At 40.2% G+C, this 25,771-nt stretch overlaps 1 protein-coding gene across 6 annotated transcripts in view; it reads right to left on the bottom strand.

Annotated features, from left to right (window-relative positions):
- fam184ab (family with sequence similarity 184 member Ab) overlaps nucleotides 1-25,771 on the bottom strand; it is a 216,016-nt gene that overhangs the window by 93,821 nt on the left and 96,424 nt on the right. For all 6 annotated transcript variants that reach the window (XM_082504918.1, XM_082504923.1, XM_082504919.1 and 3 more), the window contains exons 4-9: nucleotides 24,789-25,028; nucleotides 24,390-24,473; nucleotides 23,150-23,401; nucleotides 12,057-12,192; nucleotides 10,123-10,304; nucleotides 2,182-2,367 (exon numbers count right to left, since the gene is read on the bottom strand). In XM_082504918.1, the coding sequence (XP_082361044.1) occupies nucleotides 2,182-2,367; nucleotides 10,123-10,304; nucleotides 12,057-12,192; nucleotides 23,150-23,401; nucleotides 24,390-24,473; nucleotides 24,789-25,028 (1,080 nt within the window). The remainder of the gene's footprint in view (nucleotides 1-2,181; nucleotides 2,368-10,122; nucleotides 10,305-12,056; nucleotides 12,193-23,149; nucleotides 23,402-24,389; nucleotides 24,474-24,788; nucleotides 25,029-25,771) is intronic.

Raw genomic sequence — 25,771 nt, 5'->3', positions numbered from 1 at the left:
ATTTTTGTATTAGATGAGGTCAGTACCTAAAGCCAACGAGTTGCTTGTCATCTTGAGCAGTTCACCATCTCCTTCTTTCACTTTATTTCTGATTGAATGCAACATTTGACAACTCTAGCTTTTCAACATGTGCAGTTCTAGGGAATTCAACAGTAATGGCAAAGTTTGTAATAAAGCTGCCCAAGCCTTTACTGGACGAAGAGTGGCCCTTTTACCATACATTTTATACAGTTGTCCTAGGTGTGCGTGCCACCAAGATGTCTGATGGCCTAGCCCCCCCCAAAAAATCACCACAGAAGGTTTTGGTTAAACGTATTTAACCTCCCAGTGACTAGTATGCAGCTGATTAGCTCAAAACCGTGCAACAAGTTCACACTAGTTAGCAAGCTAATATTAGTGGGCTGAGATCACAGACACTATAAAAGATGAACACAGCTTTTGGGCCTGAAATTTAAGTTAATGCAAAAGCACCTTAACCGTGATTCTTTTTATTGGTCAGCCAGGAACCACTGCACTAGAAAAACTGGGGAAATGGCCCTCAGCTCACTCTCCCTGTGACCTCACTAAACATTTCCTGATATGTTTATGGGCCCAATCACTAGTTTCTAATCATCGCAAACAGCAACTCGGGCCCACTACCTTCCATTATTAACCCAATTACCTGTACTGCTGTCACTGTCAGCAGGCACCAGTAGACACTGTCACTATGATTTCCCATCACAGTAATGGCGACTGTGCTGGATGGTGGAGCACACAAATCGGCGATAGCAAGGCACCACGCGATGACCATGTTTTGACATATTTTTAGCTGCACATTGTCTTGTGACTAAAATATTACCAAAGCTCAAAAGTGCATAAAGTTAAAAAAAAAAAATCTAATGCATCAGAACAAATAAAAATACTTATGCACCAAAAGTTAATTTACTGTCACATCTGGTGTCCATCAGAAATTCTTCGAAAAACAGAATGTTTACGGCTTGAGAATAGCTCCGGGCCTGATGATGCAGGATCAATTAGCATACAGCTGTTCACATTCCTTCGGCTTCGAGCAATAATCGCTGATTACTCAAGATGCGGCAATCACAAAATAAACCCCTGTTGATTTTCATTCATTGTGCCCTGTGAACCCACCATCTGATCCATCCATGTTTTAAAGCTGCAGTATACAAAAGTGTTTTTAGAAAGTGACATGACATAAAAACACTCAAACACACTGGGCTTTAACACTCAAAAAATGCATAAACATGCTTATTTGTTCGTGATATTGTCCCAGCTACAGTCAGCAGATTAGACAGGCGACCCACACAAACAACAACAACACTAAGGCCGGCTAACAGCAGCACTTCTCAACAGAAAGGTTCTGTACATCCTCAACAACTCACCTCAGTATTGGAGAGAAATAAGCTTCACTGACTCCAGAGGCTCCACATGGACACCCAGCTGACATAAACAGCAGACTGACAGAGTTGTTTGTACCTACAGCCGCCATAATTAGGATTACGCACTTAAATTTCAGAGGAGTAAAAAAACAGAAATGGACGGCAATCAGCAAGCTACTGACATCTACAGCAGTGGTGAGATTTCACAAACTGTACCTTTAACTCTATGTTTTTTGGCTTGTTTTAACAGACAAAGGAAGAAAACTTGAGATGCACTGGTTTAGCCCATTCAACCCACTATTTTCTTTAAACTACTGCACCGAGGCTAGTGTGAAATTTGCTCAAGTCCCTCCTCACAGGCTACATTTTAGTAAAGCCTGAAAACAGAGGCCAGAGGCACTGCAGAATTCTAGTTTCCTCTCCAACTACTTCGGTTTCAACCTGCTGGATTATCTATTTTTTTTTAAATAACTACACCAGCTTTAAATGTAGTCGTTTCTTCTTTGTAGTTGGGACCTTTGTTATGATTGCATGTGTCAGATGCTTCACTTCATAATAAGGCTCTGGTCTGGAAGAACCTTCGTCATATCAGAGGTGTACACTGGAACATTTACAATAAAGGGCCCAGGCCAGCCCTGTATGTCTTTCTGTCCTTGAAAACAATGAAAACATGTCCCTGTGTGTGTGTGTGTGTGTGTGTGTGTTTGTGTGTGTGTGTGTGTGTGTGTGTGTGTGTGTGTGTGTGTGTGTGTGTGTGTGTGTGTGTGTGTGTGTGTGTGTGTGTGTGTGTGTGTGTACTCACAGCCAGGAGGCGGTTCTTGTCCTTCTCGGCGTTGTTGAGAGCGGTCTCCAGGGTCACCCTGTTCTTCTTGGCGACTTCCTCCAGAGCTCGAGCTTGGCTCTCCTTCATTTGGCTGGTCTCCTCTTCGTATCGAGCTCGCAGACTGTTCACGTCCTTCTCGTGGGACACTTTCTCATCACGGAGGGTCTAAAAAACACCGAAAACGCACGTGCGAACTTAAATTATGCTCAAAGGTGAGCGCTGCGATAGACGATAGACAGACACAGAGCTCGGGCTGACATTCACAACATATGCTGCATTATTCAGCCATATTGCCACCGTTTGCTTGGGGATAATCCTCCAGGCTGCCTCTATACAGTGCTACTCTTTCTCGCCACGTCACTCTCATGTGTTATTCTTTGAACAGTAAAAGTTGATAAAGCCTGGGCACAGCCTATCTGAGATTACTGATAATGGGGTTATTGATTAGGACACAATGAAGCCCATTATCAGTCTCAAAAGTAAAGATACAATCGTTTGGATTCTAGATGTCCAACGGTCTTTATCACACTGGTGTTCAGGTATTGTGTTTTTTAAGTATGCTAAAGCAGTCTAGCTGATAACAGGAGAACTTCTTTTTACTCATTATTTAAACAGTAGGTCTTTGAGTTCATGCAGAAAGAAACAAACAGACTTTGGGATGTTTTGTAGTGAAGTCCCAAGTGAAATGAACAGCTGCTGATTGAAGACTCTGACCAACACGTTTTAAACATTGTAAAACGATCTTTAATATAGGCAGGCATGTAATATTATGTTTGACAAAAATGTAACTAAATTAGGTGCACAGAAACTATATTTGACTCTGCAGTGGGACATCGCAAGATGATGACAACAGCGTATAATACGGTGACCTTTGGGATAAAATAAGAAGCAGCAATACGGAGACCAAACAGTTCAGGATATGTTGACCTGATCGTGTGGCTGTTTTCACTTTTTTTTTTCTTTTCTTGTTTTCTTGGACAAGTCCAAATATCAACTTTGGTGTCCATACAGGAAACAGTTTTGATGATCTATAGTATCACTTTACATATGAATTATTTGTTTAAGGCAAACACATCAGCAGTGTTAGTTTTAGTCATAATGCATTTTGGCTTACTACAAAACCTCCTAGTGGTAAAATGTCAATGTACCAGTGTTGTACACTCATTCAAACAATCAACTATGGTTAGAAGTGCTTCACAAGTACCTGGATGATGTACAGTCAAACAAGTAAGTAAAACTCTTGCCCTTCTTGCCTGCAGGAAAGAGAGGGACCTGAGAAATTTTCAACCAAGTTACAAGAGCTAGCAAGACAATCACAATTCTCAGTGTCATCTATGTACATTAAGTGCACAACTTAGATCATTTAATTTGAGACAACACTGTGTCATTACAAACTGCACTTGCAACTGAACTAATGAGTACTGTAAAAAATGCTCATCTGTATAGATAAATCCAATAGTAATTTTAAATTTAAGAAAAAAGTGAAAATTTGTTCAAAACGAACTTCTAATGCGACCCACTGATGAGTTACAGACGTGACAGATGTTTAAGAGGAGGAAAAACATTAAAAAGCCTGAAATTCCAAGTTAAAATGCTAAGTTAATGAGTATAAACACAAAAAAAAAATATGTAATGAGCATCATTTAAAGAATGAATATAAGTTATCAGCAGTGATTTATGTGTGGATGAAATGAGAGGAGAAGCTGTAGAATAGCAGAGCAAGGAGGCAGAAAATGCAGTGAAGAACAGATGTAGAAAAGATGTTGTTTAGAGAGACACAAGGAGAACGAATGAAGTCCTGCAGAGTTAGGTTGTTGTCAGGCTCTATAAACTGTGTAACTCAGAGATGAGCAGACAGGCAAGAACAAATGCCCTCTGTACCCAGCAACAGTGCACTGGGTTTGTCATTGGGAAGCTATTATAGTATGAATCAAGGCTACAGTCAAAAAATAGTGATTTTCAGGGGAAACAGACAAAACAGACAAAAAAAAAATTAATATGCAAGCGCTAAAGTTTGGTTTTAATCAGGAGAGCAGCTGTTTCCTCTTTGCATGGCTTTAACAAAACTTTAATTGGCTAAACTTCGCCAAAAAAAAGTCACAAGGGAACTGTAATACACATGAGCTGAGCTGACTCACACAGTGAGCGATCTGAGGGAACATATCCTATTAAAGACTATACCAAGATTATCTGACTACTAATGAGATTAGAGTTAAAATCAGCAGCTCTGTTTCCAGCTTTAAATTTCTGTTCGTTGTGTGTCTCGGGTTAAAAAACTGTAGCTAAAGGTGTAGATAAAGTTAACATGTGGGCTCTGGTTGTGGAGCTGGGTAGGTTCCTGGTTTCTTTGCGCACTAACAAGAGATTGGCACCACACCAATCATCTGGTGGCAGTAGCACATCAGGGCATACTACAGGCAGACATAAAAGGGATGGCAGGAAGAAAACTTGAAAGTAACTGATAAAAATAATTTTTAAAATAAGGTTATATATATTTTTAAATTTAAATTTGCTCAGTCTCAGGAGTCCACACACTGAATTTCAGGTAGGCCATTAAAGGCTCTGACAGCATTTTTACTGATGACAAGCGTATGCGTTATTTGATGGTTATTTTATTAAAATAAATAAATAAAGAGGCTAAGTGGCTGGTAATAGAAGCGAGGGATTAGCTGAGTGAACAATTAATCTTTGGCACCACAAATATATGTTTGTTAAACTAATTGCAAATGTCATCAGTGTCACCGACTCACTGTTGGGTTACGCAGCCACCCGTCACTTACCCAGGGTTGCACTGTACACTGCACTGTAGCCGCGACAGCTCCCCTCCCCTCTCGCTAATTGCTGTAATAGATGTAAACAAGCAGGGTGGGAGGTGGAGCAGATGACATCTAGTAAAACTTCTGCAGTCCACCAGTCTACTTTGATGTAGCGAATGAAAGGTTGAATGTAGCGTTTGAGTCCGGCCTGTCATATAGACTATGCCAGCCTTAATTAATTTCAAATCAAACTATCAATATATATCACATTTTACAAAAAAATCCCGTTAACTGTTTAGGAATTACAGACATTTTTAAATACAGATCACATTTTTAGAGGTTCAAAAGTAATTGGAGGATTCACAAGCAGTTTCATAGCTTAGTTATTATTATATAACAAATGAAGCAGACATAATATCTGAAGTTGAATTAAAATGTTGAATTTCACGTGTCTCAGCAAGACACACGAGACAACTAAGGTGGATGAAGACAGAATTAATTCCATGGTTAAGAGAAGTAACATCTAACCAAGCTAAGAACACCTTTGAGCAGATAGCTGGTACCTCCATCTGATCCTATCACTAATATCATCCTCTGTCACACCAACCTTCTGCATGTCCTCCTTCACTATACCTGTGAATCTTTTCTGTGGTCTCTGGCAGCTCCACATTTAAAATACTTAGCCTAATATGCACTCTCTCTCATCTGCACATGTCAAAACCATCTCAGCCTTCCCTCGTTTGAACTTTATCTCCAAACAGCTCAACCTCAGCTGTCCCTCTGATGCACTCATTTCTAATTTCTAAACATACATCAAATCAGGACTCACTACCATCTTGTAAACCTTCCCTTTCAGTCTTGCTGATATTCTTCTGTCACAAATCACCTGACCTACTCCTCCCTGTATGCACTTTCTTCTTCACCCCTCCTGTGCACTGTCCATTACTTTGAATGGTTGACCCCAAGTATTCCAACTCATCTACCTTCACTAACTCTACCAATTTTATGTTTATCTTTCCACCTGTCTCCCTTTCATTCACACACATGTTCTGTTTTGTTTCATTGTTTCATTCTGTTGTTTGCTTCATTCCTCCTCTCTCCAGAGCATACCTCCACCTCTCCAGACTCTGCTTCCTACTCTCCTTACAGATCATAATATCATCTGTGATCATCAGCGTTCACAGAAACTCCTCCCTGAGCTCAGCTGTCAACCTGTCCATCATGACCACAAACAAGTAGGGGCTCTGAGCAGATTTAATCTCACCCCAACTTGAACCCATCTGTCACTCTTACCACACACCTCACCAGTGTCTTGCTGTCCTCATAAATGTCCTGTACCTCCCCTCACATAACTTCTCTGACGGCTCATCAACTTTGTCCATCTATAGTGTGTCCAGCTTCACATACAACTGACTGTAAGCTTTTCCTTTGCCACCTCACTCTTTCTTGAACGCCTACCCTCCCAGTACTCCGGTGTACTATTTTTAATCTCCATGCTATCTCACTTTTCCACCCTCTTCCCTTGATATTCTCACTCTGATAACAAAATTTATATCAATGGACATAAGTGGAGCCTTGCATGGTGGTGGATGCAGAAACTATAACATTGTTGTTGGTTTATTAGATGGAGAGACATCTGTATCGGCATCTCATGGTATTAAAAATCATATCCTATGACATACTAATACCCTAGTGTTCTATATACTTTAATGGCAGTAAATTTACTGCTTCAGAATTAATAGCGTAATAGCTCCCCAGCCTATTTAGTGATACTAAATGCTTACATAACCACAGAGAGCCCATTACAAATTATATTCACTCATTACAAATTAAATGTTTGCTTAAGTGTGATAAACGTAATGTGTAAAACTCTTCCTTTGTCCACTAAACTAAACTCTAGAAATACTAGGCTTAAGAAAATTGTGAATATATTAGCTTCTCAAGTCATTTAGACTGACTGATCAACATAACTTCTCAGCATGACACATTTTACTGTCCTAAAACATGTACAGTTTATATCTCATTCAACCTCACAATTTTCATTAACCCTACTGAGTGTCTGGCAGATCATCAGACACTGGCAGCAACATGAAAAAACTTTAATCTCCGATCAAAGAACGATCATATTAGTGTGCAGTAATTGCTCAGAACCAAAGGCTGTTTTGGAAAAATACCAAAAACAACATCTAACAAACTGGGCAAGCCTGCTGTGTTATCATATGGCCAACAAAGCCATGGGCGCCACATCTCCACAGTGTGACACAAACAACAGGCCATGAACATCCTGAGAGGTTAATTTCTCCTTTTGCAGAGAGACAGAGGAAAAAAACTCAAAGAAATAAAAGCAAACAAAATGGGAGAGAATGGTAATAAGAGGGAACCGAAATGAAAACCAAGGAAACAATTAATCTAATGACTTTTCACACATGTTCCCTAATTAAGTCAGGTCAATGAAATTATCATTATAGTTCCGTCTCTTCTTGTTCACTAATGTTGCTTATTTCGAACCATAATTGATCCAATCTTTGTCTTAAAAAAACAAGGAAAGAAGAAAACATGGTCTGCATTGCCAAAAAAGATGCAAATTTATATGGATTTCACTTGGAAGGAACTGTGCCAAATATCACTACATTAACAATTAAATGTAATTATAAAAATCATCTTTGCAATGTTTACATCAAGGTAATTTTAATTTATTTTACAAATACGATACATTCACTATCATTCAATTGTACAAAGCATTTGTTTTTTACGGGACTTTTAGCAGTAAGTATTTACATCTAAAACACTCATGAACCCATCTGAGTCAGGGCTGCTATAGCTGATTATGAATGGTTCTTACTGTTTTTGTTTTGTTTTCGGTTTCAAGCCACTTCGCAACCCAACTCTGTCTCAGTGTAGCAGAAAAAGTAAATTAGCTCTTTATAACTTCAGTCAATTATCCTTCCATGTTTTAACTGACTTGGTCAGTGTCTCATCTGTTGGCACCGTTTCCCTATCTGGTCCTGCTGCAGCCCTCCTCGCCACTGGCTTTCATATGTAAAGGGTGAAGAGGTCCCTGAACAGAGCTGCACCGCCAAATATAAATTACTGCAGATGGGAATGCTCTCTTCCCAATTTCTTGCTTCACTGCCCGTTCAGCTTGTGACTGTTTTCTTTTGGCATTACATGTTATGTTCTGTTTACTCACTTTACTAAACTTTAGAGGGGAACATTCAGTTACTGTGACACTCATGTTCAGTGCAGCATTTTGATCTGCTGCTCCATTGGGGGTCCTGAGACCCTATAACTGCATTTTGATCGAGGTGATATGTCCAAAGTATAATACAAACACCAGTGTAATTTCTCCATTTCACTACTAAGGGTTAAAATATCACTGTATTAAGAAAATTCTTTTAAGTTTACCTGAAATGAAAAGTTCTTTTCAGACAGTTATGAGGAGACAGAAACGGGTTCACGTTATTTATAACCAGCTTTGAGCTGGTTATAAATAACGTGAACCAAATAGAGATTCTGGCTTTAGGTTAGAGGGAGTGTAAAACTGGTTGAGTAACAGTTACCTATAACCAGTTGTGGCAAATGGCTGATCCTCCCTGAGCCTGGTTCTGCTGGAGGTCTCTTTCTCTTAAAATGGCGTTTTTCATTCCCACTGTTGACAAGTGTTTCCTCAGAGAGGGTCGTCTGATTGTTGTTTTTTCTGTATTGTTATAGGAGAGCTTTGAGGCAACTGTTGTTGTGACTTCACGCAACATAAATAAAAGTTTTTAATGTGTTTTTTCAGATGAGAAAACATGTAGACTATGTGACACAAAAATACATTGGAAAAAATTCAACCCACCTCTCTGGGACCTTTAATACAAAAAGCATTCATAGCGTGAAGGTAAAATTTCATTAAGCATAAATAAAGTTATTTTACATTAATAAATCAACTGAACCCGTCGAGGTCAGATGGGAACTTTTATCAAATTTAGTTGAGTTTGCATAAATTTCATCAAGAGCCAATTTATAATGATGAATCAGTGTTGAAAGGTTTGGAAATTTAGCTTCAGCCATAGAAGAAAGATGGAATGAAGTTTAAGTGATCTGAGATCTTCCATTATCCTTGGGAAGACATCTAAATTCACAGCAACCACACTCAGTGGGAGAAGTCTTTCAGCTCCCAGAGGATTACACTGCACAAATGTCAGATATAAAAGAATGGGAAAACACACATGAGGCTGCAACACTTGACATTTACTATCGGCTGCGGTTGGTCTGCTGACTACGCTGTTGCTTAAATCATCTGACCTTTAAGAGTCCTGCTTTCTAAAAAGAGGAGCAGCTGTCCTTTTTTCAGAGCTTGTAAAAGCTGTGATCGACAAGTTTGACCCTTTCAACTGTTTGACGACCACAGGTCATCTTGCACAGATGACATGCTTTAAACTTTGTTGCAGACCTACGATTAATTTTCTTCTTAATCCCTAGGAATTCCTCTGCAACGCACTAAATATGCCAAAATAACTAACGAAAGATAGACAGGGCGGGTATTTATGCATACTGTAAATCTACATGCTCTTATCTAAAAATCTGACTTCGCCTACAAGTACAACTCTCTCAGATACATCAATAATTAAAATCAAGTGCTCTTTTTACTTCTGTAAAGACTTGGTTTGGGAAAGACATCAGCCTCACATGGGGATTGCAGTCTCGTCTGTACAGTCAGTATCACAAACTAAGAGAAGCAAGCAAAAGAAAACTTGAAAAATGAATTTGGACTAGAGTCTACGTTTAAATCTACTTTTGCTTGATCCTGGTCACATGGTCAGGAGAGACAAGTTCACTACTTAAAATGCACATAAATACAAAAAAATACAGGAGACCAAGGCTTCATGCTGGGGTTTCACAATAACATTTTGGGTACAATTTTTTTTCTAACAAAGTAACCCTAATGTGAAAACCTGATGTCAGTAGGTATTACTTATTACTGCTCAACTCCATCGACATTGGACCACTACACTAAAAAGTATGGGCACTGACTTCTTCACAGTCCTTGTATTTTAAACTGGTGTGAAGCAAACTACAAAAAAGATCAGTTTCTGCATCTTGATGACTTATTGGTTATTCATAACAGAGCTGCTTCCTGTCCGACATGAATACAAAACACTTCACCATCACACACACGCACCTTCTCCAGGGCCTGGAGCTGCTGTTTCTGTCTTTCATCCAGTGCTTGGCCCTGGCTCTGAAGGGCCTCCCTCTCTTCCTCCATTCGCACCACCTTGTCCTTCAGCCGATTCCGCTCGTTGTCCAGGTCTCTGATGGCTGCTTCCTGGGTCATCTGGGTGGCCTGCAGACTGCTTATCTGACCTATGGCAGAGCAGAGGCGAGAAGAATACAAATATTCAACTGATGCAATCAGCATGTTGCTGGTTCTTATTGATGCTGCCAACACAGCTACAACGAGGGGCTGTCAAAAAGTTTCAGTTTTGTGATTGTGCCATAGTTGACCCTGACTCATAGGAAGAAGGTCTACAACTCCCTGGGGCCTTTCTATGTGGAGCTAGAATTCTTTTGCTTTGTCATGTCTTTGTCTCTGGGTACTTCAGAGCTATACAGTTCTTCACTGAAAACCTGCTTGAGATTGCTTTGATCTCTAGGGGCTTGCTACATTCTCCAGTAGTTAGCAATGAAAATGTTGACATGCCCACAAATACTTTTAAAACTATTCCCAGAGCAGTAGTGAAACTGTTAAAGTACAATGCAAAACAGGAAGTAAAAGTTGTGTTTTTTCACGTGTTAGTTGCAGCGATAATTCTGTTTCTAGAAAGCTTCACACAAGTTCTAAGTTCTAGTTTCACTATTTACTCTCCAAGTTCTAGTTTCACTAGAACTTGGAGAGTAAATAACAACTCTCTGAAGATAAGTTTCCATCTTCCCTGTGAACTACAGGTGATCGTGTCAAACTGCTTGCCATTAAATCAATCACAAGAAATTTTTGTTGCAGCCATTTTTGTGACCGATTTCACTTCCACAAGTTTGGAAATAAACATTTTTGTTACCCAACTGGTGGTAGCCAGTTAGTAACTGATTGGTCTTTGTGATTGTGAGAGGCCTTAAATGCTGATTCTAAATTAGCTGTAAGTATGAGTGAGAGTCTGAAAGGTTATTTTTGTCACTATGCTAGCCCTGCAATGGATTAGAGACCCTGTCTCTCCCCCGTGACAGCTGGAACAGGCTTGAGCCCCACTTTGGCCCTTAACTCGATAAGCTGTTAGGAAAATATATGGATGAATGGACACCCAATGTGGCAAGAAAGGGTCCTTATCAAGCATCTGTATGTGAGCTGGGAGTGAAAATGTGCTGGACATTTCTGGACATACAAACCATAAAACTTAAACTCAAGACTACACATTTAGTAATTGTTGAAGGATGATAAGTTGAAATTTACCACTCTTACACTTTTTTTTTACCTTTATAACTTAAAAAACAAAAGGCACTTTAAAAGGCAAAAAGGACTCATGGTCATTTCTTTGCAAACAACCTTGAGAGGTCCTCTGATCTGTAGTGTGGTAAATGAGACTCCCATGGCTGCATTTACCAGCTGGATCTTATTTGTCTCTAACATGCAAGCAGCTCCAGTGGAAAGTGATAAAATGCTCTCATTGGATACAACGAACTCATTGGAGCTAATGGGCCGAGAATGACTCCGCACCAAAGTGGCTGCGATTGCTCACACGTTTCAGACAGTAATGTTTATGCAATGTTGTTAACCAAAGTAGTGATGGAAATACATCATAAGACATTAGACCAGATTCTAACATACACCTATTTAGCCATTTACATGTGCACATAAACACAGACAAACTGGGCACTGTCGTCAGCAAGGCTTCTTCTAGCAGCCTCTGAGGGACCGGGAACACCATTAGCCCCGATATACAGTACAGCAACATGCTATTAAAGTGTAACAGGCAACGATGTGTCAGACAAGATGAGGGGAGCTGTTAGTCGATATGTTTGACGTGTTTGCACGGAAAGCATAGAGTGCATCTTGAGTCTAGTGCGGATGCAAGAATTCACAGGTCTCATGAAAAGAGAAAGGGAAGAGATTGTGGGTCTTACTGGCTTTGAGAAGTATTTCAGTTGCCTGCTGCTGAACTCGGTCTCTGGCTGCCTCTAGTTCACATTCAGCCTCCTTCTGACGGATTTCCACAATCTCCGAGTTCTGGGTCACCTCGTCCAGCTGCTTGGTTAAGTCCTAGAGGAGAGTCAAATCCACAAAAGAAAGCTCTGTTAGGGTAGGTTAAGAAGAACAACAACCAACCTCTAACATCTTTACAGAAGGAAATAATTAAATTATAATTTACCCCCAGTTTAAATGACACTGATGAAAAGACTGATGGTCTGTGCTGTCATACAACTCTTTTCGGTTTACTTTCCCTACTTTCAGACATTGCAGACGGGTGTTTTCAAACATCATTAAAGACCAGCTGATAAATGCAGCTTTGATATATATAGTTCTAAGCCTAAATATAGTATCTAAATGAGCTTGAATATTAAACCTAAATAACTAGCAGACCAGAGACTTCAAATGGCATGACACATCTGACTTTTACTCAGTGAAACTGCAGTTCCTCTAATGGCCACTTGAGACCAGCTTCCAGGTCAATCCCCATAAACTCATATGTTAAAACTTCCCATTAATAACAGCATGTTTACAGCCTTGCACACAAACAGTTTTGGCCTCTACAGATACTTTCCACCTTTAAAACAACTATACAGAGGGGAAATATTTTTATCCAACTCATTCATGTGGATAGTGGCCACTCTGACAAGTTTTCAGACAGTTGGAGCTGTATTTGTGATATTGGTGCATTTTGTAGAATTTTTAATTGAACTAGCTCACAAATAATATAGCCTGTGGTAAGCTACAGCCCACCCAAGATGCTTATGGTTCAGTTTTGATGACTGAAATTCTAGTATTTTGATTAATGATAATGTTGAGGTTTTAATATTTAGAATCTCATATGGATGTCAACACCACGGGTATGACGATGTTTTACAAATGAAGTCAGAATTATTAGGCCCTGTATTATTATTTTTTGTTTTAAACAGAGCAAAGAATTCTTAACACAGGTTTTTTAAACATTCTATTTTTATTTTGGACACTTAAAATATGTTACTTGGTACACAGAAACAATATTATACCACATAAACCAAAAACTACCAGGGTTAAGACTGTTACTAGTCAATTTTATATCCTTTTTGCTAGATAACGGCCTGCAGCCGTTTATTGTAGTTTTCGGCACGTCTTAAACATGCCTTGATGGTCTGCGATGGTCTTCTGGAATGCGCCTTGGCCTTTGGTTCACCTCACAGATTTCCAGTTGGATTCAAGTTGGGGGGGGTTTTGTTCACTTTGGTCGTCTAGAGGTAGTTCTTCTCCAGGGGCGATGTGTGTATTGATTACGTTGGAAGACAAAGCGATGACCCAGACCCAGTTTTGCTGCCAATTCTTTGAGGTTTTCTTTAGGATCAGCACATATCTTTTTTTTTTATGATTATCCTTCAACCTTGGTGGGATTCCCAGATTCAGATGCACTGCAGCTTCCCTACAGCATAAAACTCCCACCATGTTTCACTGGGCGCACTGTTTTTTAGGGTTGTACTTCAGAAAAAAAAAAAAGAAAGATTCCTTGCTTCAAACGTATACAGTGTCTCTGTGGCAAAAAACTACAGTAGTTACATCTCATCTGACGTGTATGTCCAGTATGCATCATCTTTGTTCAGGTTTCCGTAGCATATTTCAGTCTGGCTGGAAAGTGTCTCTTCTTCTTGGGCTCTTTTTTTCTTGGTCTGTAACCTCACAGTCCATTTCTGTCTAAGGTTCTCATGATTGTGAGATCAAAAGTCCTGACTTGGCTAATTGTTCATTACTGTTTTCAGCATTTGTTCTGGGGTCTTTAGACACTTTTCTCAATAGTTTTCTTTCCAATCTCTGCCGGGCTTATTCTGCACAGTGTAGCTCTCTTTAATTTTTTTGATGAAACTTCTCATTCCAGTTCTTGACATTTGGAAGCTCTGTGATAAGGTTTTTAATTCATCTCCTGCTTTGTAAGCATCAACAATTCTTTTTCTGTTGTCTAAGCTGATTTCTTTTGTTTTTGGCATGATGCTTTCTCAAGCGGCAGCTCAAACTCCTGCTGAAGTTTTTGTACTGTGTGTAAACTGGAAGACGATGCTCAGTTTTAACTTGATTTTACAAGCTTTGAGCATTACAAAGTTAAAGCACATCACTGCACAGCAGTGGCTTGTGCTTTTGCTCAATAGAAGTTCAGGTTATCGGGGGTTATGTTAAAAATATGTTGCTCTGTTTCATTGTGGAGTAATTATTTTATCCTCACCTTTATATACAGTCAGTCAATCATGTGTGGTCACAAGTTCACCAACAAAACTTTAATATTGATTAAAAAAAAGTCTGTGTTGTGCTCAAATATTTTGCATGGTTTTTTTTAGAAAAGGGAAGAAAAAGGAATAAAGAGAAACTAAGAGTTTACAAAATAGTTTATAGAGCTGTCCTAAGGAGGAGTTCTTGACCTCTGGACAGGTCAGGTTAATGACTAAAACATTGTTTTACAAAATTATCGTACTATCTATAAATGATTTTTGTGGTGATAAAAAATAATTTATAGATAATGTCTTTGTTATTTACAAGTTAAAAGATCACTCATTATAAAGACTGCCACAAGGCTCGCTAGCTAGTATAAATAGAAGAAGATGGGTTTTTTTCACTCTCACTAACTTTTTTGAATGATAGGATTGTTAGCCCAAGTCCAAACTTCAACATTCAAGACCTAAATATCTGGGCACATGCCCTTTAATGTCAGTCATTAACTAAATGGAATGAAACCTGAGTAAATGTAAATCCACCTATTCTATATTTGATGAGCTGTTAAGGGTGTGTTCAGTACTATTATGAGGTAAGGTATGCTACTGAAGACAGACCTTTAAAATTACATGTTGCTTGGTCATTGCAAAAAGGTAAGTGTAGTACATTCATATTTAAAGCAATGTAGAGGCTTTAAGAGGCACATCCGTATAGAAAAGTGAACTTCACCTTATGTTGTAATGCAATGCCAGGATGAAGTTGGCAGCCAGCAGTTGCAGCCAGTTTATCACACTTACAGAAAGAACCGTATTGGCAGAATATTAATACTGAAGATTGAGAGTGTAAATGCTGACTGGTGCTCAATTAATAGGAACTAGACTTCAGGGAGTGATTTGACGTGAGCACACACACACACACGCGCGCACACACACACACACACACACACACACACACACACACACACACACACACACACACGCACGCACACACGCACACACGCACACACACAGTACAGTAGCTTTGTGATTTAGCACTCTGCAAGAACTTATGAGAGGCAATTTCACATCTTTCAATCCCATCAAACAGCCTCCCTCAAACTTAATTACCGCTGCTATGGCTAAGACAATGAAACCTCAGTATGATGAAAACCACTGAGGAGTCACACAAATTAGACCTGATATGTGTGAGTGGGTGAGACACTGTGTGTATGCTGATTTCCCTCAAGGAAAGTAGTTGCACTTTATGACCGCTAGGTTTAGATAAGGTGGGATAAACCCACTTTAACTTTATGACTTGGGGGGTTACATATACAGTGGGGCAAAAAAGTATTTAGTCAGCCACCGATTGTGCAAGTTCCCCCACCTAAAATGATGACAGAGGTCAGTAATTTGCACCAGAGGTACACTTCAACTGTGAGAGACAGAATGTGAAAAAAAAATCCATGAATCCACATGGTAGGATTTGTAAAGAATCGTAAATCAGGGTGGAAAATAAGTATTTGGTCAATAACAAAAATACAACTCAATACTTTGTAACATAACCTTTGTTGGCAATAACAGAGGTCAAACGTTTACTATAGGTCTTTACCAGGTTTGCACACACAGTAGCTGGTATTTTGGCCCATTCCTCCATGCAGATCTTCTCGAGATCAGTGATGTTTTGGGGCTGTCGCTGAGCAACACAGACTTTCAACTCCCTCCACAGATTTTCTATGGGGTTGAGGTCTGGAGACTGGCTAGGCCACTCCAGGACTTTCAAATGCTTCTTACGGAGCCACTCCTTTGTTGCCCGGGCGGTGTGTTTTGGATCATTGTCATGTTGGAAGACCCAGCCTCGTTTCATCTTCAAAGTTCTCACTGATGGAAGGAAGTTTTGGCTCAAAATCTCACGATACATGGCCCCATTCATTCTGTCCTTAACACGGATCAGTCGTCCTGTCCCCTTGGCAGAAAAACAGCCCCATAGCATGATGTTTCCACCACCATGGTTCACAGTAGGTATGGTGTTCTTGGGATGCAACTCAGTATTCGTCTTCCTCCAAACACGACGAGTTGAGTTTATACCAAAAAGTTCTACTTTGGTTTCATCTGACCACATGACATTCTCCCAATCCTCTGCTGTATCATCCATGTGCTCTCTGGCAAACTTCAGACGGGCCTGGACATGCACTGGCTTCAGCAGCGGAACACGTCTGGCACTGCGGGATTTGATTCCCTGCCGTTGTAGTGTGTTACTGATGGTGACCTTTGTTACTTTGGTCCCAGCTCTCTGCAGGTCATTCACCAGGTCCCCCCGTGTGGTTCTGGGATCTTTGCTCACCGTTCTCATGATCATTTTGACCCCACGGGATGAGATCTTGCGTGGAGCCCCAGATCGAGGGAGATTATCAGTGGTCTTGTATGTCTTCCATTTTCTGATGATTGCTCCCACAGTTGATTTTTTCACACCAAGCTGCTTGCCTATTGTAGATTCACTCTTCCCAGTCTGGTGCAGGTCTACAATACTTTCCCTGGTGTCCTTCGAAAGCTCTTTGGTCTTGGCCATGGCGGAGTTTGGAGTCTGACTGTTTGAGGCTGTGGACAGGTGTCTTTTATACAGATGATGAGTTCAAACAGGTGCCATTCATACAGGTAACGAGTGGGGGACAGAAAAGCTTCTTACAGAAGACGTTACAGGTCTGTGAGAGCCAGAGATTTTCCTTGTTTGAGGTGACCAAATACTTATTTTCCACCCTAATTTACGAATAAATTCTTTACAAATCCTACCATGTGAATTCATGGATTTTTTTTTCACATTCTGTCTCTCACAGTTGAAGTGTACCTCTGGTGCAAATTACTGACCTCTGTCATCATTTTAGGTGGGGGAACGTGCACAATCGGTGGCTGACTAAATACTTTTTTGCCCCACTGTATTTTCTTTGTCTCACTTCTTCATACAGCATTCTGAGACAAACCTACAGGGAAAAAAAGTTTTGAGTCCATCTGGGAACTACCGTAGCTGAGACTAAGGTTGGAGCTCTGGAGTAAAGATAAAGATTGTGTTATTTCTACAAGTTTCTTCACTAGCAGTACAACCTATGGCTCTCTGTGAACAAGAAAAAGTAAAAGTGTGAATGTTTCAGAAACTGGGGCATTAAGTGGAGTCCTAATTTCTTCACAGGGCTGTTTCAAGACTCAGCTTTGGGTCTAAAATTGGAACTGGGATAGGATGGGGTTAGACACAGCTGTTTAAATGCCAATGCACGATTCAGCCAGGCCAAATATGTTTGGTTTTGTGTCAGTGTAGGCAAAATCTCTACAGGCAACATTCTTAACAAATGCAGACCTTTTGATTATGGAAAGACAAAAGTGAAAATCAGGGTGTGTGGGGCTTAGTCAAACTGACTGCTGCTTCTCCATAAGTCAAGCTCTGTGCCTCCTAGGTGAGGAGTTGCAGACATCCTAGGGCAAACACAGGACATGCTGTTGAGATTATGCCTCACAGTGGGCTTGGACACCTCAGTATCCTATGGCAGAGGGTAGCTACTGCCGATTAATTGACCTTCTGCGAAAGTTTGGATGTTTCTGCCAGTCCTGAAGCCTTCAAAGATCTTTTTCAGGATCAAAGGATTTCTCTAGTTTTTGTCATAACCCCTATGGTTCTCAGACAGGTGGTGCCCTACATGTGACAGTTTGTCTCACCTGCCATCCTCACTTTATATAGCTTGTTGTTGCAGATCCAGGTTACTGAATCTTAGAACTAATATTTTCTACTGTTTAACACCACTTTGATTTAAAGCGCCCTCCATCAAGAATCTATGTCACAGAAGGCTCCAGTATGCGGCTAGTTTGATTAAGCCAGTTTGCCTGACCTGTCAGTTTTGTTGTACGAGCTTTAACCAAAAAAAAAAATAATACGACTCTTTTTATACAGACCTTTTAATGAAAACCAGTATTGTGTTAATTTATCTCTTATTTCCTTCAGATTTTCTTCATCGTTCTAAGCCAGTTTGTTCCTACAATAGAAGTAAATGCACAACAAATATTGTCATTTTTAGCAAATCCAGTTAACATAATAAATTTGTTGAGGTGTCTTTGTAGTGGCTGAGACACAGCGCCCATCAATGCACTGTGTGAGAGACATAAGACTTGCCTATATACTAATGCTAACTTTTGGTTTAGACTGAGTGGAAGGTCGTTGGTTGTTAAGGTTTGGGTTAAAGGCAAGTGAAAGCACAACTGTCCCTTCGAATGCAGTGTACACCTCTGTTTGTGTGAATGAGGCTGGCAGATGGAGGTGAAAACGCTTTAATTAACAGTATCTCTGTTGAATTATCTGAGTTAACAGAAGAATCCCATTGTCATGACATTCACTGATCACCTTTGATTCACATCTAATCCCCTTTAAACCTCAACAAAAACACCCACACGCGCACATGTGAGTTCTTCTCACGTACTGCCTCACCTCTGTCAAGCCTCCTGATTGGACCAGGCTGATTCCTGCATTTTCATTTAAATACAAAAAGGGACCCGAACATAGTGCTTTAGGTGATTTATTGTTTTATCTCACTAAAAGCTCCCATAGACTTAGTCCAGATAAGCTCTACCTGAAGTGAAATATTTAGTCCAAGGTCAGTGACAGCAGCAATTTAACACAGCGTCAGTGGAGTATTTCACTTGGGGGACAATTTGTAATTTTTTGGCATGCATATTCCTGCAGAAGCATGTGAACACTGAGCCATTAATTACGTCTGTCTCAGTTACTCTGAGCGATCATTTGCTTGCATTTCTCTGGAGATTTGCCTACTAAATCATAAGCTAAAGGAGGGTGGCAGAACAGTGAAGCAGACGCTGCAGCATCCTGACACCAACCGCAAGTGTCTCACACTGGTGTTAAGTCGATATTTGATGATACGGTTTCTCCACATGGCGTATGTGCCAGTACAGTAATTATGCCTCCGGAGACTTGGGAACATTTTGATTTAGTGCAGCATTTTAATTTTCAAGAGTCAAATTAATTTTGTGAAGGGTCTAAAAATGTGCCTCTACTTGCGCAAATGCTAGCAACTGTATAGGTATGCACAGTGACGAGACACAAGAGGTGTAAATCAAACCTGTGTTGCGAGCTTGTTAAGGTTAAATTAAAATCTATCATCCAACAATGAGCTCACAGCAGGACGTGAAGGATTAAAAGATCTGTTCACATACCGAGGCTGTTATTAAGAGATTATTATGATATTACTTTTACAACTCAATAACATTTCAGCTGCACAAAGGACAAAACCAGCAAAGGATCAAATAGTTTCCATCCTCTGATATCTGTTTTACCTTCTTACATCAGGTATCAACCGCTCTGCTTGTCGTTTCTTTATCTGGGTTGTAGTTAATTGCTCTGATAGCTAAAATTATTAACTCCACAGCCACCGCTGACCTCGATCCCAATTTCAGCATCACCAAGGAGGAGAGATCCCTTCCTGTCTTTGTCTGCAATCAGTGATAATTCCACATAAACTTCAGAGCGAGTCATCAAAACAAAACAGACCTACTTAGCCAATCCTCCCTGGAGCACATGTCAGCTTTATTTTCAACGGCGAAGATAATCACGGGCGTCGTCACTAAAGATCTTACAGAAGTCAGACACTAGAAAAAAAAAAAATGACTTGGGAAATAAACACAGCACTGCTATTTTTGCTGTCATACCAAATAGAGACTTAGTGTGCTGGATATTTTGGGTAATTTGTAACAAATACAAAAAAAGTTACAACTTTGGCAATCCAAAAATCCGAAAGGAAGATAACCAATATTGCTTTAACCGGTTCTGTTAATAGGGGGCTTCATTTGCTCAGGCATAATGGATACATTTTGCCTATCAAATCATCAAATAATAGGAAATAGCTTGAATTCCTCTTTAAAAAAAAACGTAAGATCATCTTTAGCAGCAATAACTTGTAGGGTTTGTCATCGTGGAGGAATTTTGGCCTACTCTTCTTTGCAATGTTGCTTTAGTTCATCGAGGTTTGTGGTCCCACGACGGCATTTAAGTCAGAGGAGTGGACTTTGAAACCCTAAGACATGCTGCCCTATTCTCTAGAGAGAATCGGTAACACTTTAGTCTTTTTCTAATTGTACTGTCATGAACTTAACAAGCTAACTGAAGCCTGTAGCATCGTCTTTCTGTGATATTGTAAATCCTGAGTGTTACAACCTGACCCATAAGCTGCTACGCAAAAAAACTGACAACAGAGTTTATAAAACCCTTTAGTTATTTCAACTGATAAATATTAATAAAAGTTCCAATTTTTGGAAAGATGTTAATACTTCAGCCAGGAGAGTACAAAGTCTAGCAGAAAGTGGTTTGAGTCACAGCCACATTTAGCAGCTAATGTAAATCTCATAGCAGAAGAAGTCTATTTGAAAGCTTTTGTTTGGGAACTCTTAAGCATGCAGCTAAAATGTAATCCAAATCTAACTCAACTCTTAAGTGGCTTGCTGCCAACCTGCTGGATGCTGAAAGGGTAAGTCCATACAGAACCCACTGAAAGGGTAGCATGAGCTGCAAATGGGGAGTAAAACTGAATCCATTAACCTTACATCCATTAACCTGAGACACACAGTGATTCTAAAGTGGCTGTAGGTATACGTGAATCTGTCTGTGCTAGCTCTGTGATACTTTCACAGGAAGTCTTACTTATACAGCGGCAACAGGCCAGTATTAGCTGGTAACACTGTCAGATAACATCGTCCATCATATGTTGGTTAGACATCAGTGGGTAGAGAGACAGCAGTGTGCAGAAAGGCCCTGCTCATATGTCTGCTTAAACTGTCCTAGAATATATTTAATGGCACAGAAACAGCCAACCGTTTTAGAATAATGGGACAAATTACTTGTAGACTGTACGGTTAAGCATCTCAGTACACAGGTAGGCTGTGGAAACGCAGCACACTGTTTTTAATCATTTACTGTTCAGCAGCTTGGACATTTTTGATCTGCTCCTCCTCTAAATTACAGAGAGAAGACGAGCAGGGACACAAAGTTTAAATACAATCTTGCTGACATGTCATCATCCTAATGACTTAATCAGAATCAGAATCAGAATGCTTCAATAATCCCTAAGGAAATTATGTGGGTTACAGTTGCTCCAAGACAATAACGGTGACAGACTGAACTAATTAAACAATACAGTATATTACAAAGTTTAGAATATATGAGAAATAGCTGTAATATATACAAATAGCTCAATTACAAATATCGAGAATATTACAGAGATGAAAAGTATATGATTGACTGAACAACCTGGACTAGCAGCCAACTTGAAGCGTTAATTTGGCAAATGTTTCTATTTGCCTTAACAACTAAATGTTTTAACAAACACTCTCCTTTAAGGCACCCGCACACTGCATGATCCGGGGAATCTTATAAGTTCACTGCATGACACTATGCAACATGGATGTATTAAACTCAGGCAGGACACCAAGTTTGATGACATTATTTCCCTACAGAATCAGGGACTGGTCTGCAGTTTCTCTCCATGCTACCATCACTCTTACATCCTAGACCAGACCTCTTACGACACGTAGCTGAACCATTTTACCTGTGCTTCACTGTTTGAGATCAAGACACAAAGGAACCATCCTTCTATAAAGACAGCCCAGCATGGCTAAATGACATCCTCACCCAATTTAAAGCGAGCCTCCTGTTAGGATCCCTGGGTCTGTTCCCAGTGTTTGTGTTTTTTTTTAACTTTTGCATGTTGTATTTTGTTTTGAGAAGTGAGCTATGTTTCTAGTTCGTAGTCTTTTGTTAACTTAGTCAGTTCCCTTTCATGTCCTAGTCTCACCTGTGTATGTCCTTCGTAGGGTCCCCGGTGGGCATTCTCTCTCTGTGTCTCTACCATATGACTGTGTCAGTATCTCAGTGTTTGTGATTTCCTGTCTTATTTTGATAGTCATTGTCTCATGTGCAGTCTTGCTTCCCTTTCTTCATTATGTCTATTTTGCTCCAGCTGTGTTCTCATGTGTCTCCACTTCTTCTAATCACCCTCCTGTGTATATGCAGTATCTCCCTTTGTGCTTTGTCATGTTATGGTCCATTTATGCTACTGTTCTGTTTCCCAGGCTTAGTTTTTGAGTGTTTCTTTGCCCGAGTTAGTTTAAGCAGCTTGCATTTAGTTTCCTGTTTGGTTTTGTATTTTTGCTCATGTCTTGTTTACTTATCAGCTCATTAAAGAGCTCGCCTTTAGTTAAACTGCCTCCATGCCTACAATTTTGGGTCCTCCTTCACCACACCCTAACCCTTGATACCCTGTGAAAAAGTTCAGTTCCACCTTGCACTTGGTTGAAATGTATACAAGCACAGAATACAACCTGTTTAGGTTTCACTTCCCTACTTCAAGGAAATACCTGGCTTTAGTTGCTAATTGCTCTCCTATGTTCATTGTCAGTTCTTGTAGGAGCATTCAATAAAAAAAAAAAATCAAGCTGAAGGCCCTAAAACGGTGAGATCCCCTATTATTTGACCCATTAATATAAAAATATCATTTTTGAAATCTATGAATGTTAAATTAAGGCTCAGGCTCAGGTTGGACCGCTTGATGAACATCTACTCGTCATAATTTAATCTATAAAGTGACTATCCATATAGAAAGGAATACATTTATTGAATTTCTTCACACGGACCTTGTTCCCTGTTTTAATTTGAATCTATCTTTGATTACAGGCACAAAATCTTTGCAAGCTGTCTATAAAAAGAGACATCAGCTCACTTAAAACGACAGGATTTTCGGCTACTTCGCCTCCGTCCACCTTCTGTTGACTCATTTTTGGATGAGCAGGTGAGGGTTCACACTCACTTTGACGGTGCTCTCTGCAGTGTTAAGTGACGACTGCAGCTTGTAGGACCTCTCCCGGTTTTCCCGAGCCTCGTCCGACACCCTGGCCAGCTCGGCCCTCAGTTTTCCGAGGGTTTTCTGCAGCGCCGCCTCCTGAGTCTGAAACTCCCGTCGCAGCTCGGCCTCAGTGCGTTTCCATGCCAAGAGGTTGTCGGCGGTAAGCTGCTGGGTTCTCTTCATGGCCTCCAGCTCGCGCTCATAAAAGGCCTGAGCCTGGGGACAAACGCACACTTGTGAAAGTGTTCACCACTGCGGAAAAGATTTAAGCCAAAAACATGAAGGGTGTAAAACTAATTAATAAGCCTCAGTTTTCTCTTTTTAATGACAATGTGAATTTTATATCGAAAGGTCTAAAAACATTTAGAGCTGGAGCCAAAATTACTTTCCTGACAGTGTTTACTGCCGACGAGGATGCTTTTTTTTATTGAATTACTAGCATCTAAATGCAGTCCTTAAGTGCAGCTATGGCTTTTCCTGTACACAGATCTGCACTATAGTGCCAACAAATTAAATTTTCAGGCCTTTTTTTAACTATTACTAATCCAAGGACATTTAGCACAGCCTGGAGTGAATCGATTCTGGAAATGCCAGATGAGACACTGTGTGTGCAAACCTTTTCTGCTTGAATCCTCTTGAATCCTTATTTTATTTAGGCTTATTTTTAAAAGATCGCACCTTTCAGTCTGGACTCAGTATTAGGTTTTTTGGGTTGGCTCTAGACAGAATTAGACTGTAGCAGTAGTGAGAGCAGGGAAGGAGAGTACACCCACGCTTTCCTGAAAACATTAATAAATAGAGTAAATAACAATGGACTTAAGAGTCTTAGAACATAGTGGTACCAGTTCTCCATCTACTGCAGGTTCTGGATAGAGTTGGCCCACTAACTTGGATCTCCAAAGTAAAACAAACACTACTGTATATTGTCCCTAGCAGCAGTTAAAGGGTTTGGAGGAGCGATACGAAGTGACTGAATAGCATCAAGGACATGTGAACAGTTTGGGAAGGGCAGACAATCACAACGAGAGCAAGAGAACTGGAAGTGGAAGGAAAACAAAACACACGGGTGGGGGGGGGGACTAACACAGAAGGCATCTGAATAAAATACCCATATAATGCCCAATAAATGATTTATTAACTCATATTTGCTTACCAGTTTGTTTACCAATTATTAATGATGGTTATTATATTTAATGTACTGTACCTTGCTGAGTTTGGCCTCGTATTCCTCCACCAGTCTCTTCTTGTCCTGTTTCAGCTCCTCCACCCGCTCTGTCAGAGAATCAACCTGAACGTCCAACATGGAGACACAAAGAAACGGCACATTTCGAATTAAGTAGAGTCAGTTTATTTTAAAAAAAATTAAGCAACCAGAAGTCTCTGATGCTTTTGCTGTAGAGAGACGATTATAAATTACATTATAAAATGCATGTAGTCTATACTAGCGTTAAAATGTTGTATAAGGAAAGGCAAGGTAGAACAAAGAGTTGGAAACTTGGTAATTATCGCTGTCCCACTTTCTTTCTTCTTCCCTGTAGTGGTTTAGAGTTTGATGCTTTGGCTTTCAAGAGCTGCTCTACTTTTGCAGAAGCGAGTGTGTTACCTCGGCTTTATGGAGCTGTACCAGTTTCTCCTGGTCTTTGCTGTAGTTTGCGTTCTGGCTCTGGTGGCTGCGAAGAAGCTCCTGGATTTCCTGTCTGTGCTCAGCCTTGAGCTCTTCCAGCGCGGCCCTCTTCTCCTGCTCGAACTGGGCCTGTGCCTGGCTGAATGTACGCAGCTTCTCCTCAAAGGACCGTCGCATCTCCTCCACCTCCCTTGACATGGACACCACACGCTGCGTGTGCTGCCAAAGAAGACGGGAATGAAAGGCTGAGCCAACAGGGGAATTGATTTATGGGTTTTGTAGGCTTCTTACAGAGCGCGTGACTTTTCAAAAGGTCTAAGCCAGGCGGTGGTGTACTGGCTTGGGGGATTTTGACCTTCTGGCTGCCGACCTGGCTGCTCTAAATTAGCAGTAAAAAGCAGCAGACTAAACAGAAACAAAGTGTGTGAGCAGAAAATGCTCTGAAGGTCATTGTTCAAAAATTACAAGAAAAATGTCATCTAGTATTGACATAGGAAGTTATCATTCTGACAATGCCTCAATCCATTGATATTATATGTTATATTGATTAGCAGAAAAGTGGTCTCTAAGGTACCTGATCAGAAAAACACTAAACATTTTACGATAAAATCTTTAAGGCACATAACAACCATCTGTCAGGGGAAGATTTACTAATACGTTTTCATACCTTTCATTTAATTTGACTGCATTTCATTCTCTAAAGTAGCTAATTACACAATCAGCACCAACTAACTATTAGCCATAAATTTTCTAGTCTCAAAGGGTACAGAAGTGGCATATCAACCACGATAAAAGTAGGAGACACCCATGACTGACAGCTTGGACAGTTATCAGGGAAAAAAACACTCAGGGATAATAACACAAGCACAAACACAGACACACATCTGCATATTTGCCATCAGTACGGTGGCTCATTCTGCTGCACTGTGGCCTCACAGCAAGTGGGTTCCTGGTTCAAATCA

Source organism: Aulonocara stuartgranti, assembly GCF_965226115.1.
Source record: "Aulonocara stuartgranti genome assembly, chromosome: 15".
NCBI lineage: Eukaryota > Metazoa > Chordata > Actinopteri > Cichliformes > Cichlidae > Aulonocara > Aulonocara stuartgranti.
The sequence above is the reverse complement of the archived record's forward strand: the minus strand, read 5'-3'. Positions and strand labels throughout refer to the sequence as shown.